The following is a 15,880-nucleotide window of genomic DNA, read 5'->3' on the forward strand; positions in this document are numbered from 1 at the left end:
CCATTACCTAAACACATCTCATTTTCATACACAAGATACCACAAACACATCCCCTTTGCCGCAAATCCCCTTCCATTTCTACACAATCTCTTCTCGGCTTCATTCCATTCCATACACTCTCCCATTCGCAGAAACCATTCAACCTTAGCCGCTCCACCTTCATTTACAACACACTTGGAGCACCAACACCGAAGGCAACTCTTAAGGGATTTCGACATCAGTTTTGCTTCAAGGGTTCTTTCTTCTTAATTCTATGTTCATTCATGTTGTATATTTTTATATCAAACATTCTGTAAACATGAAGTGTAACTAATCTCTTTCTAGGGATTCGATGTAGCCTTGCAAGATTGCCATGTAGTTATTTCAGAATGCTCAGTTGATCCATCTATTTCTTGTTTCATTCTCTGATTTAATTGTGACTTTGTGTGTTGATTTTAATGTTTGATCACCATTTGATTTAACCACAGGTTGTTTAGTCAAGAGTAAAGCACACATCATGCATACTCTTGGTGGATATGTGAATGAATGAAGGGAATGCTTTGCAAACAACCTGCCGAGTGTTTCCTTTGGTTTTATGAAAGTTTCTTGTGCGTATCATGTTCTTGATTAGGGACCAAAGTTGCACATCACACTTAGGTTCATGATTAGGAACATTTGATCAAATCCACACATCATATGGTTGATCATATCTAAGTGAAACAAACCCAAGAAATAGGTAGATGGATGAGTATAATCTGACTTAACAAGCATGGACTTGGCTTAGCAATGGTGAAACCGAATCCCTAGCTTCATCTCCATTTGTGCTATCTCATTTTATTAATTGTTGATTCATTTATTTGTGTCTACTTCATTTTCTTGTGCTTTCAAGTTACAACAACAAATCTGCCTAAGTTGATTAGTTTTATTTCTCTTATAGAGTTCTTGCAAAACAAGTAGTTGTATAGGTCCAATTAGTCCCTGTGGATTCGACACCCTTACTTGTGCCATTATACTAAACATATTCTAGCACGAAGAAGGAAAACATCAATCAAAATGGCGCCGTTGCCGGGGACTGATTTCAGTCCCTTATAATTGCTTGTTTTGATATTAAACATTGTTCTTTTCATTTTAAGTAGATTTCTGATTTTTATTCAAACTTGTTTTATCTTGTTTCAGGTAGTATATGTCAAATAGACTTGCTGAATTAGGCCAAAGAATTGAACGGTTAAAGGGCAACACTTTGGAAAGCTTTGTGCCAACAAGTTCCTCCATTGTCCGTGAAGAAGAGGAAGGGAAACCGTCTAGTCCAACAAGTGAAGGATCTGAGCACTTTAATTGGGAAAGAGAAGAAGAGATGGCGGGCAACCAAGATGATCTTCGAGCTTTGGAGGATTTTGCTCAACCAATCATACCAAATTCACCTTCATGCATCTTGCTGCCTACAGAAGCTAGAAACTATGATCTTAAATCTTCATATTTCCATATGTTTCCTTCTTTTTATGGCTTACCTAATGAAGATCCTTTAGCTCATATTAAAGAATTTTACAATGTTGTGAGTGGTTTACCTTTACAGGGAGTAAGTGAAGCAAATCTGAGGATGAGAGTGTTCCCTTACACCTTGAAAGATAGGGCCAAGGGTTGGTTGATGACTCTAGTACCTGGTTCACTCACCACATGGGATGCCGTGGCTAAGAAGTTTTTGGAAAAGTTCTTTTCCACTCAAAAGACAGCCACATTAAGGGGACAAATCTTCAACTTCAAACAAGATGATGGAGAACCTTTCAATGAGTGTTGGGAGCGCTTTAAAGGCCTTTTGTTGCAATGTCCACACCATGGGTTACCTCTTCACTTACAAATGCAAATTTTCTATGATGGACTAACCCAAACATGTCAATCAACTGTTGATAATGCAGCAGGTGGAGCTTTGAAGAAAAAGAATGCTCAAGAGTCATATAACATTTATGAGATGTTGGGATCTAATGCTCAACACAAAGATGTAAGGGGTAAGAGAGTTGGAGTATATGAAACAAGCTCTAATCATGATCTTTCTTTGCAGGTAGCTAACCTAGAAAAGAAGCTTGAATCCGTGCTCAACATGGTGCCAAAAGCAAGTGAAGTGTGTGCCATTTGCAACATACCAAGCCACCTTACTCATCAATGTCCATCTAGGGAGGCTTACCCTGAGTATGTCCAAGAGCAAGTGAACCTCATGAATTCTTACAATCAAAGGCCAATGAATGATGTGTATTCCAATACATATAACCCAAGTTGGAGAGATCATCCCAATCTTTCGTGGAAGAACAACAATCAATTCCAAAACTTCCAACCAAAACCTACTCTTGAGGATACGGTTAAATTGTTAGCCCAAAATACCTTGCAATTCCAACAAACCACCAATAGCACTCTCCAACAACATTCGGCGGCTCTAACCAAAATGGAGACACAATTGGGGCAGATTGCAGATGCCTTGAGCCAAAGAGAGGTTGGAAAGTTTCCAAGCCAACCCGTGATACTCCAAAGGAACCAAGAGCAAGCCAAAGCAATCACTACACTTAAAAGTGGTAAGGTTATCAATAATAGAGTTGGCAATGAAGTTACTAATGAATCTGATCATGTGAATGCAGGGGTTACTCAAGGAGAAAATAAGAAACCAAATGAGGAACCAAGCCATGCTACTCCCTCGTTTGAAGCACCAAATCTTCACAAGGCCGAGAAACCTTACACTCCACCAATACCATTCCCTGGAAGACTTGCCAAGAGCAAGCAGGATAAGTCATTTAAGGAGATTTTTGATATTCTAAGTAAGGTGAATGTTAACTTACCTTTGCTTGATGTCATTAGGAACATGCCAGCTTATGGGAAGTTCTTCAAAGAGTTAAACAACTACAAAAGGAAGTATGGACCACATGAGAAAGTAGTGGTGTCCGAGAATGTAAGTGCCGTGTTGCAAAGAAAACTTCCACCAAAGCTCAAGGATCCAGGAAGTTTTTCTATCAACATCACCATAGGGGACAAGAAGGTAGAGAAGGCGATGCTTGACTTAGGTGCTAGCATCAACTTAATGCCTTATTCCGTGTACCTTCAACTAGGTTTGGGGGAATTGAAAGCCACCACCATCTCATTACAACTTGCGGACAGATCCGTGAAATATCCAAGAGGTATAGTAGAGGATATTCTAGTTCAAATTGATAAACTAATCTTGCCTGCGGATTTTGTAGTGTTGGACATGGAAGAAGCTCCTATACATGACCGAGAATTGCCTATTTTGCTTGGGAGACCGTTTATGGCCACGGCCAAGACCATCATTGATGTGCAAAATGGACTCCTCACTATGACAGTGCTAGGAGAGACCGTTCAATTCAAAGTGTTTGAGTCTCTTTCACATCCTTCTTCATCTCTTGATTGTTATGCCATTGATGTGCTTGATTCGCTTGTTTTCTCTAAGTTCTTGCAGGCACAATCTAATGAACCATTACAAACTGTTTTGAGTCAATATCCAGATGAGTTTGATGAAGAAGATGCACTCATGGAAGAGGTAGCTGCCTTGGAAGCATTGGCACCGTATCCTTTGAATATTTTACCTCTTTTAGAGCCTTTAGAACCATCGAGGTCACATTTAACCCCTTCCACTGTTAAGGCACCAAAACTTGAACTTAAACCACTTCCACCACATCTAAAGTATGCATATCTAGCTGAATTTGAAACTCTTCCAGTTATCATAACTTCTGACCTCACCCCAAATGAAGAAGATAAACTAATTAGGGTGTTAAAAGAGTTCAAATCAGTTATTGGTTGGTCTATTGCAGATATCAAGGGAATAAGCCCTACCATGTGCATGCATAGGATTCTTTTGGAAGAAGGAGCAAAGTCAACCCGTGAACCACAAAGGAGGCTCAATCCACACATGAAGGAAGTTGTGAGGAATGAAGTGTTGAAGTTGTTAGATGTGGGGATCATATATCCCATTTCTGATAGCAAATGGGTGAGTGCTATTCAGGTGGTACCTAAGAAGGTGGGAATCACGGTGATGAAGAATGAAAACAAAGAGCTTGTGCCCACAAAGCCCACGGCTAGTTGGCGTGTTTGCACCGATTACAGGAAGTTGAATTCTAGCACTAGAAAAGATTACTTTCCTATGCCTTTCATAGATCAAATGCTTGAGAGATTGGCAGGTTACTCACACTATTGTTTTCTTGATGGTTACTCAGGTTACAATCAAATTGCAATTGCTCCGGAGGATCAAGAGAAAACTACCTTTACTTGCCCGTTTGGCACATTTGCATATAGGAGAATGCCTTTTGGACTTTGCAATGCTCCAGCAACATTCCAAAGATGCATGTTGGCAATCTTTTCTGACATGGTAGAAAGATTCATTGAGGTATTTATGGATGACTTTTCAGTGTTTGGTTCCTCTTTTGATGAATGTCTTAACCATCTCTCTTTAGTACTTCAAAGATGTCAGGAAACAAATTTGGTTCTCAATTGGGAAAAGTGCCAATTTATGGTGAAACAAGGAATTGTGTTGGGGCATGTAATCTCTAGCCAAGGAATGGAGGTGGACAAAGCCAAAATTGACATCATCACCAATATGGCAGCTCCCACAACCATGAAGGGAGTAAGAAGTTTTTTGGGACATGCGGGTTTTTATCGTCGTTTCATTAAGAACTTTTCAATGATCACTCGTCCATTATGCAATCTGTTAGCTAAAGATGTTGTATTTCATTTTGATAAAGCTTGTATGGATGCATTCAATACTTTGAAACATGAATTAACCTCGGCCCCTATTATTATGGCACCAGATTGGTCTTTACCTTTTGAATTAATGTGTGATGCCTCTGACTATGCTATTGGTGCAGTTTTAGGGCAAAGGGTGAACAAGCTCCCACACGTGATCTACTATGCAAGCCGGACTCTAAATGATGCTCAACTTAACTATTCCACAACTGAAAAGGAGTTGCTTGCTATTGTTTTTGCCTTAGAGAAGTTTCGGTCATATCTTGTTGGATCTAAAGTTATTGTGTTTTCTGATCATGTAGCCCTTAGGTACTTGATGACAAAAAAGGATGCTAAGCCACACTTAATTAGATGGATACTCTTACTACAAGAGTTTGACTTGGAAATTCGAGATAAGAAGGGAAGTGATAATGTTGTGGCTGACCATTTGTCACGGCTCAATGAAAACCATGGAGTTGGACAACCTTTGCCTCTAAATGAATCATTTCCAGATGAACAACTCCTTGTTATTCAAGAAAAAGAACCATGGTATGCTGATTTTGTTAATTATCTTGTTTGTGGTATAATTAGAAATGACCTTTCTTTTCAGGAAAGAAAGAAGTTCCTTGCCATGGTAAAGCACTACGTTTGGGACGAACCATATTTGTTTAAATATTGCCCTGACCAAATCATTAGGAGGTGTGTCCCAAAGAGTGAGCAACAAAGCATTCTAACGTTCAGCCATACATTGGCATGTGGAGGACATTTTGGTGCCAAAAAGACATCTCTAAAGGTTTTACAATCTGGTTTCTTTTGGCCTACTTTATTCAAAGATGCTTTTGATTTTTGTTCTAAGTGTGATAGGTGCCAGAAAATGGGGAACATTAGCCGAAGAAATGAGATGCCATTGAACAACATTTTGGTGGTGGAGCTCTTTGATGTTTGGGGAATCAATTTCATGGGACCATTTCCATCCTCTTTTGGTTACTTATACATATTAGTGGTAGTAGATTATGTATCCAAATGGGTTGAAGCCATTGCTACAATAACTAATGATCATAAGGTTGTTTTGAATTTTCTTAAAGATGTGATTTTTTGTAGGTTTGGAACCCCAAGAGCTATTATTAGTGATGGTGGCAGCCATTTCTGCAACAAACCCTTTGAATCCTTGATGAAGAAGTACAACATCAACCACAAAGTGGCAACCCCGTACCATCCTCAAACCTCAGGACAAGTGGAGATTAGCAATAGGGAGATCAAGAACATTTTGATGAAGACCGTAAGCCCTACAAGGAAGGATTGGTCACTGAGGTTGAATGATGCACTATGGGCATATAGAACAGCATATAAGACCCCCATTGGCATGAGTCCTTATCGCCTTGTGTTTGGGAAAGCTTGTCATTTGCCAATAGAGCTTGAACACCGTGCATATTGGGCCATCAAGAAGTTCAACTTTGATTACAAAGATGCTGGAATAGCAAGGAAGCTCCAACTTAATGAGTTGGAAGAACTCAGAAATGAAGCATATGAGAATGCCAAAATCTACAAGGAACGGACTAAGCTCTATCATGACAAGGCCATCCTACGGAAGGAGTTTCACCAAGGTATGAAAGTACTGTTGTATGACTCACGTTTGAGACTTTTTCCAGGTAAATTGAAGTCTAGGTGGGTGGGACCATTTAAGGTGCTGCAAACATTTCCCCACGGAGCTGTGGAGATAGAGAACATGAAGAATGGCACCTCTTTTAAAGTCAATGGGCAGCGATTGAAACCATATTTGGAGAAAGTGGAGGAAGAGCAAGTTTATCAAGTTGTAGATTTTCTTGAGTTTACAACACCGTGAACAAGCTACCATGTCTTGCCTAGACATTAAATAAAGCGCTTACTAGGAGGCAACCTAGTGTGGTTTGTGTTCTTTCCTCATTTTGTGTTTATGTTGTCACCATTCCATATTCTTTGCCTACTTGCATTACATACAATTTTAAGCATCGAGGACAATGCGTTGGTTAGGTTTGGGTGTGGGATGGAAGGTTTGTGTTTTTTTTGTGTTAGTTTTGGTTTTAAGTGTGTTTTTGCTTACTAATACGAATGTATATGAGGGCTATGTTTGTAGACAAACTATTGGGTTGCTATGAAAAAGGGTTTTATGACACGGGACGTGTCATAACTTTCGAAGGGGTGTTTATTTTTAAGTTCATGTCGGAGCACAAAGGTAAGCCGCCTCCCCGAATTTCAATTTTCTTTTATACTAATATGTTGTTAATGATTCAGGCATCAACTCTAGAATTTAAACCATTACCGGATCATTTCAAGTGTCACCCTCCATTCAAAGATCAATTCCATGCCGTTTGATTTGAATAAAAAAAAAAAAAAAAAAAAAAAAAGAATAAAAATAAACATGGCAAAAAGATGGAGCCTTCACAAAGGATGTTTACCTGAAGCCCCACTACGAGGCGTTGGAGCAGAAGGCGTCGGAGCGGAAGGCATCGAAGCAGGAGGCATCGAAGCGGGAGGCATCGGAGCTAGAGCATTCCAGGCCTCAATACTTGGCCAAACGTTGGATGACCCAGGAAAAAGGTGCCTCTGGAGATAAGCCGCAAGCCTTTGACGGTCACTGTGAATTCGACCCTCAGATTCTTGCAGCTCATCAAGCTTCCTCTTCATGCCCGACGAATAGTTATTTGCAAGCACATGCAAACTTCTATTCTCGTACTTAAGCTGCTGGATCTCTTGCTTAAGACTTTCCACCTCTACCATCAATGATTCCACCTGACGGGAGCGGGCAAGCAGGCGTTGGCCCATGTTGGACACAGAACTCGCACACTGAACACTAAGTGCGAGGGACTCTTGAACGGCCAACTCATCGGACCGTCCTGACAGCACCCTACTATCTTTTGGAGTGAGGAGGTTCCTAGCTACTATTGTAGTTGTTGTGGCGTCCTGCATCACGGAGTCTTCACCTGTAAGAAGACCGTTAGAAGATAAGAAAGAAGGGCGCCATACGTTACCTTGACGCGGCGCGCCCGTATCACTGCTAAGGCTCAATTCCAAGCTAAGGTTCGATGGGTTTGCCATTTTTCAAAAGTGTTCAAAGAGAAGGGATGGAGTTAAATTTCAAAGGGCCGGAGTCGATTTTCAAGAATGGGAAACCTTCAGAGTGTGTTTGTTGGCGGTGATCGATACCTCTATAAAAAGCCAAGGCGACGCGTCCACCGATTCAAAACGCCGGAATTTCCGGCGTAATTTTCGCGACGCTTTCTCGGCTTTTCAGAAGACGTGTTCAACTTTGTCAAAAGATTTCTTCTTTTCAGAAAACACGTGGAGGCCATCATCACAACTACACATCTTTAGCCGACAGGCGCAAAGTTCGGTGACGCTTTCTCTGCTTTTCAGAAAACGCGTGCAGCTTTGTCAAAAGGAGCCGCATCCGCACTACTACGTGTCGTTCAGAAAGCAAAGGGGCGCCTGCTCAGAAATCGAAGGGGCGTCGTTCAGAAATCGAAGAGGCGCCTGCTATTTCAAAAAGCCGAATTTGCGGGATCAAAACGTTTGTCGACAATGGTAAAAGAACAGTACCACCACTTGATATTATCTCTATATATGTCGACCTTCGTCTTTTATGGCAAGGAAAACCTGAAGAAAATGCCCAACTCTCCCTCACCTCTGAGGGCGCACTCCCAGCAAAGCCTTTCGAAATACTCAATTCTTTCTTCTTCCCCAAAGATGATACCAGATGCCTGGAGTACAGATGACCCAGGAGGAAACGGCGGATTGAAGTGTGCTGATTCATTCACCGCTTCTTCAAAAGCAAAGGTATCTCATATCATCAAGGTCAAAAGCAAAAGTATCTCATATCATGCTCTTTCCCTGTCTTTTTCTTTGTCCTTGTTCTTACTCGCATGGCAAAGTGAAAGAAGCAATCAGCCGGCACTTGGAGTCAGTCTTCTGTTCTGGAGCCAACTGCCTGGAATCTATTCCTGATTGCTTACCTAGCGTTGCTCTCGAGTAGTCATCTTCAACGGTTGATACAGTTCCAGAGAAGGGACCACTTTTGCGAAGATTGAACAAAGAAACAGATAAAAGGAGGAAGCTCAGACCTTCGGGGAAGACAAAAAGAATCCTGCTGCCCAGTTCAAGAGTAGCACAAAGGAAAATCAACCATGGGCGGAAACCAGTTCAAGAGTAAGCCTGTGGAATCACCAAGATTAAAGCCTCAATGCAATCACCAAGGAGAAGAGGGAATTTACACTCCATAACCAGATTTGCGTCCCTAAACTCTTCTCTTTGTTAATTACATTTTGCCATGTTTAGTATGTTTAAGTGCTTTTTGTGTGTTTACTTATGTTTTGTGTGAATCTATGCTTAAAACATTGAGGACAATGTTTGATTTAAGTGTGGGGTGGTAACTAATGTTGTTAATGCAAATTCGTGGGATTTTATCACCCATAACTTCAAATGTTGTTCCTTGCTGTTTTAAGGTGTTTTTTAAATTGTTTTAGAGTGTTTTAGTGTGTTTTGTTTTATAACTCCGAAAATCACATAAAAATTTGAAAAAAAATGTTTTGAAAAGCCTAAAAAGAGTGTTTTGAGTCGTTTTTGTGTGTTTGTGTCTTAGGGTACCTTCCAACACAATGATAAGGATTTGGTTTGTAATTGCATGACGGTTAAAAAGAGTTATAAACATGGATGAAAGTTTGATTTACTCTTGGTATATGCTTGGTTATGGTTATAATGTATGACTTCACATGCAATCATAAAAGAAAAATTCGTTTTTGTAACATGCTTGAAGGAAGGAACTCAAACAAACGCTACAACCTTGTGAGACTTGAGCCTAAACATTCTTTGGAGAGTTATTTTCTGTGATTCTTTGTTTTCTAAAGTTGTTGCATGATCTCATTATTCCTTGCTTGGTTGCTACTTAGAATGCAATTGTATCATGCTAGAACTAAATGCTAGAACTTATATCCATTTCATTCAAAGCATTGAATTGCATAACATATATCAAGATAAAGTTGTGTAGTTGCCACCATAGCCAAATAGCCTTACTTCCCATATTTCGTATTTGTTGTAAGTTTTAACCCCTTTGAGCCTTGTTTAGCCTATGTTCTTTGTTAACCCATGTTATCCTTACCTAGCCTAGAATAGGACCATCCATGCCTTTGTTCTTAAAGCATAGTAAGCATGACGGAAAATGAATTCCTTTTGATTAATATGTTGCAGAAAATAAGTGTGGGGGAAGGATTATTGATGAGAGTTGTTGTGCCATAGGCACGGCTAAAAAAAAAAAAAAAGAAAAAAAAAATTTGAAAAATATGAAAAAGAAAAGAAAAATAAGAGTTGTTTGAATCTCCCCTATTAGTCTAAAAGTTGTTTTCCGCGCTCTAAGGGAATTCTAAGTGCCTAATTCAATACTTTGCTCACTATTGCTTTAAGAATGTTTGTTTATCCTTCACCTTTCATTGTTAGCCAATACCCTAGCCCGTTACACCCCTTTGACTTCTATCTTGATCGTTATGTGTTCAATAATGTGGAGTTTGGATTTGATATGAGCTTATGGAATCACTGGTTCTCATTCTAAGTAGTAGCATTCCATTCATGAGATCATATTCATGTCATTATCGTAAATCCAGAAAATGCTTTCTTTGTTATAACATATGTGAGATACTAGTCTTTCATGTTTACATCAATCTCTCACATATAACTAGTGTAGGGTGTGTAGTCAGAAAATCTGTGTGAAAATAGAGTGCATTTTAGTAAGGAATTGAGTAAATTCTCTAAAGCATGTTACTACATTCAAATCATGGTTTTAAAATGCTTAATTGTGAACTAGTATGTGATGACTATGATTAAGAATGTACTTAAGTGTAAAGATGGCCAAAATCTGTGGGAATAATGATTTTTAACTTGTCATGTGCATTGGAAATCCGTGAGACGATTGTTGGAAGGTGTAGGTGGTGTTTTGTTCGTTTTGTCTAGTTTTGTGTTCTTTTGTTGTTTTGTTTTGTTTTTCTATTTTGCTCGAGGACTAGCAAAAGCTAAGTGTGGGGGTATTTGATAGGAGCATATTCATGCGACTTAAATGGCTTGTTCTCGTACATTTACGTTATGTTTCTTTAGTTATTTTAGTTCTTTATGTTTCTTTTGTGTGTTTTCAGGTTCTAAGGGCTTAGGGAGCAAGAAAGTGCATTTTGAGGCTATTTGGAGCATTTTTGGGCATGGATTGGATAGCTTATCCATGGAGCCAAAAGGATGGACGAAATTGAAGGCCATTTATGCAATTTAGGACATACAACAAAGGGCCTAGCCCATTCTCTCTTATTCTCTCCCTTATAGCCATGCAAAGAACCATCCATTCCATAAAAAACAACCCTATTTTAAGCCCATTCTAAAACCTTGCCATGCATCACATGCATTCCCCTCATACCCTAGTTGTCATTCCACTTCATCAACACATGCATTCCTTTCATAAATCAGCCACATATTCACCCATATGCACTTTAATCATTCAAACATGCACTCCCATTAATTAAACCATTCAAACCAACACAAAAACACCAACATTCCCTCTTTGCCGTGCAAACACATGCATTTCCCTTGCCATTTTCAGCCATCACACTTCATCATTACACCACCATTCATTCTTTAATCCACATCCATTCATCATCATTCACCCTAACTTCAATTCACATGCAAACTACACCCATTTCTGCACCAAAGAAGTCTATGCCGTGACCTTCCTAGCCATTTCCAGATTTTCCCTTTACATTTCACATGCATTCCATACTTCTCCTAGCTGTTTTCCATCATTATTTCAGCCACCATTCACTCTTTAATCCACATGCATTCACACACTTCACACAAACAACATTCACATGCAAACACAAGCTTTAACCAACAAACAAAACAGCCAACACATGCACCAAAACACCCATGCCGTGCACTTCACATTGAAATTCCAGCATCTTCACATGCAATTCCAGCTTTCACATGTTGTCCTAGCTGTTTTTCCATCATTCCTCCACACAAACACCTTAAACAAACAGCCATATACACCTCCACTCCTCCTATAAATACCCTTGCATTCCCATTACCTAAACACATCTCATTTTCATACACAAGATACCACAAACACATCCCCTTTGCCGCAAATCCCCTTCCATTTCTACACAATCTCTTCTCAGCTTCATTCCATTCCATACACTCTCCCATTCGCAGAAACCATTCAACCTTAGCCGCTCCACCTTCATTTACAACACACTTGGAGCACCAACACCGAAGGCAACTCTTAAGGGATTTCAACATCAGTTTTGCTTCAAGGGTTCTTTCTCCTTAATTCTATGTTCATTCATGTTGTATATTTTTATATCAAACATTCTGTAAACATGAAGTGTAACTAATCTCTTTCTAGGGATTCGATGTAGCCTTGCAAGATTGCCATGTAGTTATTTCAGAATGCTCAGTTGATCCATCTATTTCTTGTTTCATTCTCTGATTTAATTGTGACTTTGTGTGTTGATTTTAATGTTTGATCACCATTTGATTTAACCACAGGTTGTTTAGTCAAGAGTAAAGCACACATCATGCATACTCTTGGTGGATATGTGAATGAATGAAGGGAATGCTTTGCAAACAACCTGCCGAGTGTTTCCTTTGGTTTTATGAAAGTTTCTTGTGCGTATCATGTTCTTGATTAGGGACCAAAGTTGCACATCACACTTAGGTTCATGATTAGGAACATTTGATCAAATCCACACATCATATGGTTGATCATATCTAAGTGAAACAAACCCAAGAAATAGGTAGATGGATGAGTATAATCTGACTTAACAAGCATGGACTTGGCTTAGCAATGGTGAAACCGAATCCCTAGCTTCATCTCCATTTGTGCTATCTCATTTTATTAATTGTTGATTCATTTATTTGTGTCTACTTCATTTTCTTGTGCTTTCAAGTTACAACAACAAATCTGCCTAAGTTGATTAGTTTTATTTCTCTTATAGAGTTCTTGCAAAACAAGTAGTTGTATAGGTCCAATTAGTCCCTGTGGATTCGACACCCTTACTTGTGCCATTATACTAAACATATTCTAGCACGAAGAAGGAAAACATCAATCACGATACAGGCGTGCCGCGTCAAGGAAATATATGGTGTCCATCCTTCTTATCTTTGAATGGTCCTCTTACAGTTGAAGACTCCGTGATGAGAGATGCAACATCGGCTCAGGTAGTAGCTAGAGACCTCCTTACTCCTAAAGATAATAGGCTACTTTCGAGACGGACCGATGAGTTAGCTGTCCAAGACTCCTTAGCTTTCAGGGTTCAGTGCGCGAGCTGTGTCTAATATGGGCCAACGTCTGCTTTCTCGAACTCGCCAAATTGAATCATTGACGGCCGAGATAGCAGATCTTAAACAAGAGATCAGACAGCTCAAGCGCGAGAATAGATATTGGCACCTGCATGCAAATAATTATTCGACGAGCATGAAGAGGAAGCTTGATCGGCTGCAGGACTTTGAAGGTCGGATTCAAAGTGACTATCAGAGGTTTGTGGCTGTACTCCAGAGGCACTTTTTGCCTTTGTCATCTGGAGCTCGACCAAGCATTGAGGCTCCGAATAATCAACCTCTCGGGCCTCTTCTCCCTGGAGTTCCGCTAAATTCTGTGGCGGCACGTGAACAACCTTTGGGAAGGCTTCTCTATCTTTCCTTTTTTATTTTATTTTATTTTATTTTATTTAATCATACTTTTCCAAGGTGGTGCCGTGCACCATCCTTCCCCTAATTTCTTCTTTTCAATAATTTTGTCGCCACCACCTATTTTCCTTTTCCTTCTTGACTTGCTAACAGTAACTTGCACCTTCTTTTTGTGTTCGTGTACATGTTCTGATGATGAGTATGATAGATTGACATTGCTAGGTTCCTTGGTGGCCTTCCTCGCTGCACTGCATTCTTCTCGCATGCGGACCATCTTTTTACTTGCAAAGTCACCTTATTACATGCTTCACTGCATGCGGATTATTGTTTGCACAGTCATCGCACCATTATTTGCACAGTTATCTTATTACATTCTTCACTGCATAGGGATTGCTGTTTGCATAGTTATCGCACCATTATTTGCATAGTCTGCACTTCTTTTGCTTCTACAGATTCTGCTATATATATATATATAATGTACATATATGGGATCGAACCGTCACTGCACAACCATTGCATAGCCACTGCATTGCTTGTTGTCTTGCATCCTGATTGCCTTATCTTGCAATCCTGCGCTACTGTTGACTGTAATCACGACTGTGTGCACTGTTTCCTCACTGCACTGCATTCTTCACGTTTGCTACCTGCTGAACTCGGTGCTGGACAAAAAAGAGTGGTTGCAAGTACAGGTTTGAAGGTTGCGGTTGAGGAAGAAACGAAGGCAGTCGCCAACAAATTCCTTTGTGAAGCCTTTATGCAGCGAGGCTTATTTTCTTTAAGCCGAGGATGACTTTGATATTCTGGGGTCGCATACATTCATATACCCCACTGATGGATTTTTTGTTGTAATGCTAGGAATCCTTAATTTTGAGAAAGTAGAGCAGGATGTTGAGATCCTGTTTGGGCCCAAAATACTATTGTTGGGCCGAGCAGCAGGATGTGCTCGGCCCAAGGTGATGACAAATACTATGGGCCGAATAATAAATCCTGGGCCAGATGGCAGGGTCGGCCAAATCCTATCCTAAGTAATCCAGATGAATAGAAAAGGTCGAGGAAATCCTGGTGCAACCAGGATTCTCGACCGGCAAGGAATGAAGTCTCGAAAAGAAGGAAAATTCAGAATCCCAGTGGGAGTAGGTTTGTTCGAGTTAGAGTCGAAATAGGACAAGGACTCCCAATCCAAATCAGAATTGGTTTCAAGGAATGGGGTACTATAAATACAAGAAATCATGCAACAGAAAGCCCCCTTCAAATCAGCATACAATTGCCCTGCGCAAAACCTCTCAAACACCTTGAGATTTTTCCCTTTCTTTTCCTCCCGACACACCTTCAGTTTGGACAAACAGCACTGTGGAAGCACCCGGCGTGCACTTTCAGTTTGGATAAACAGCACTGCGTCGAGGTCGACCGAGAAGCACCTTCAGTTTGGATAAACAGCACTGCGTCGAGGTTGACCGGTTATCTATCTAAGTCTCGGTCGAGAAGGGTTTTCGAACCTTTGTTGGCAGAGGTCACCTTACTAGCCTTCTCGGCATAGTTAGGTGTTACGAATTGCATTACTCGGCGTACTGGACGCCGAGTGGTTTTATGATTGGATGCTCGCAAGTAAGTTTCAGGGTTCGGCATTCCGACGGCCGGACTACGTTCACCATCAGGACATACATCACGTTTGAGTACCTGTGCCCATATAGTTTGGTCTCGATTCGACGTGCTTATACTCTTACGAATATAATCACAATGACCGAATCGGGCTCCGACGATTTGTGAACTCCGCAGAATTATTAGCCTTGTCTTCAGGCTGTAGAACCCAGAGACCGAGAGTGTTCCTTCCTCGGTCGCAATCGCAAGATAAAGAAGTCAACGACGCGCTCAAAGCTACATCAACAAATTTTACTCCTCGGCCAAGCTCGGCCGACGAGTTGGCACGCCATTCGACCGAATGACGTAGTTAGCTTATTAGTTGCTCGGCCTGCGCGCCACGTAAGTTTTGTAATTTTTAGAGTCAACATTTTGGCACGCCCAGTGGGACATTTGTGCTAAACCTTCGGAGTTCATGACCGTTGAAACACGGTCTACAAAGAAGAAAACAACCATGGGAAAGTCAACAACTGACTTACCAGTGCAAGGCCTTGGGCAGGATTTGCACCCTACAAAAAACCCGATCATTGTTGCGCCGCCCGAGGCCACAAGTGTGACACGTCGAGAAAATGAAATTTGTCTCAGCGGACAACCTCACAACTCAGTCATCCCGAATCAAACGGCGGGCATGTTCGTAGAAGGGATCGTGGAAGATTGCGACGACGATGGTGGGGAAGGTTCCGATCCACCAACTAGGACATTCCTTCGAAGACGACTGGATGAACAATATCGTCAGGTCGAGCAGTCGATTGGTCAAAAGATGAATGATTTGCTAGAAGCAATACGAAGTAATAACGATACACAGACCAGAATGCTTGAACTATTGGTTAGTAAAGCCTTCGAAGATGGCCAGGTCGGC

At 40.7% G+C, this 15,880-nt stretch overlaps 1 protein-coding gene and 1 non-coding gene across 2 annotated transcripts; one reads left to right on the top strand and one right to left on the bottom strand.

The window, feature by feature from the left end:
- Positions 1 to 1,707: 1,707 nt before the first annotated feature.
- Positions 1,708 to 1,818, bottom strand: LOC148690535 (small nucleolar RNA R71). The gene has a single exon (XR_015957395.1). It is a non-coding gene; the product is annotated as a small nucleolar RNA R71 (small nucleolar RNA).
- A 2,662-nt stretch (positions 1,819 to 4,480) lies between these two features.
- Positions 4,481 to 13,032, top strand: LOC148690536 (uncharacterized). Its single transcript, XM_088684939.1, has 4 exons — positions 4,481 to 4,932; positions 5,308 to 5,405; positions 5,526 to 6,493; positions 12,916 to 13,032. Exons 1-4 carry the CDS (start codon positions 4,481 to 4,483, stop codon positions 13,030 to 13,032), a joined length of 1,635 nt encoding a protein of 544 aa, XP_088541065.1.
- The last annotated feature ends 2,848 nt before the right edge of the window (positions 13,033 to 15,880 follow it).

Source organism: Pyrus communis, chromosome 15, assembly GCF_041283825.1.
Source record: "Pyrus communis isolate YQ-2024b chromosome 15, ASM4128382v1, whole genome shotgun sequence".
Classification (NCBI taxonomy): Eukaryota; Viridiplantae; Streptophyta; class Magnoliopsida; order Rosales; family Rosaceae; genus Pyrus; species Pyrus communis.

Bases quoted from the DNA above. Each gene is read 5' to 3' on its own strand.
- LOC148690536 (XM_088684939.1), top strand. From the start codon at position 4,481: ATGGTGAAACAAGGAATTGTGTTGGGGCATGTAATCTCTAGCCAAGGA. The intron at 4,933-5,307 runs GTTGCTTGCTAT...TTTTCAGGAAAG, and splicing joins TATTCCACAACTGAAAAGGA to AAAGAAGTTCCTTGCCATGG. The intron at 6,494-12,915 runs GTTTATCAAGTT...ACATCGGCTCAG, and splicing joins AGAAAGTGGAGGAAGAGCAA to GTAGTAGCTAGAGACCTCCT.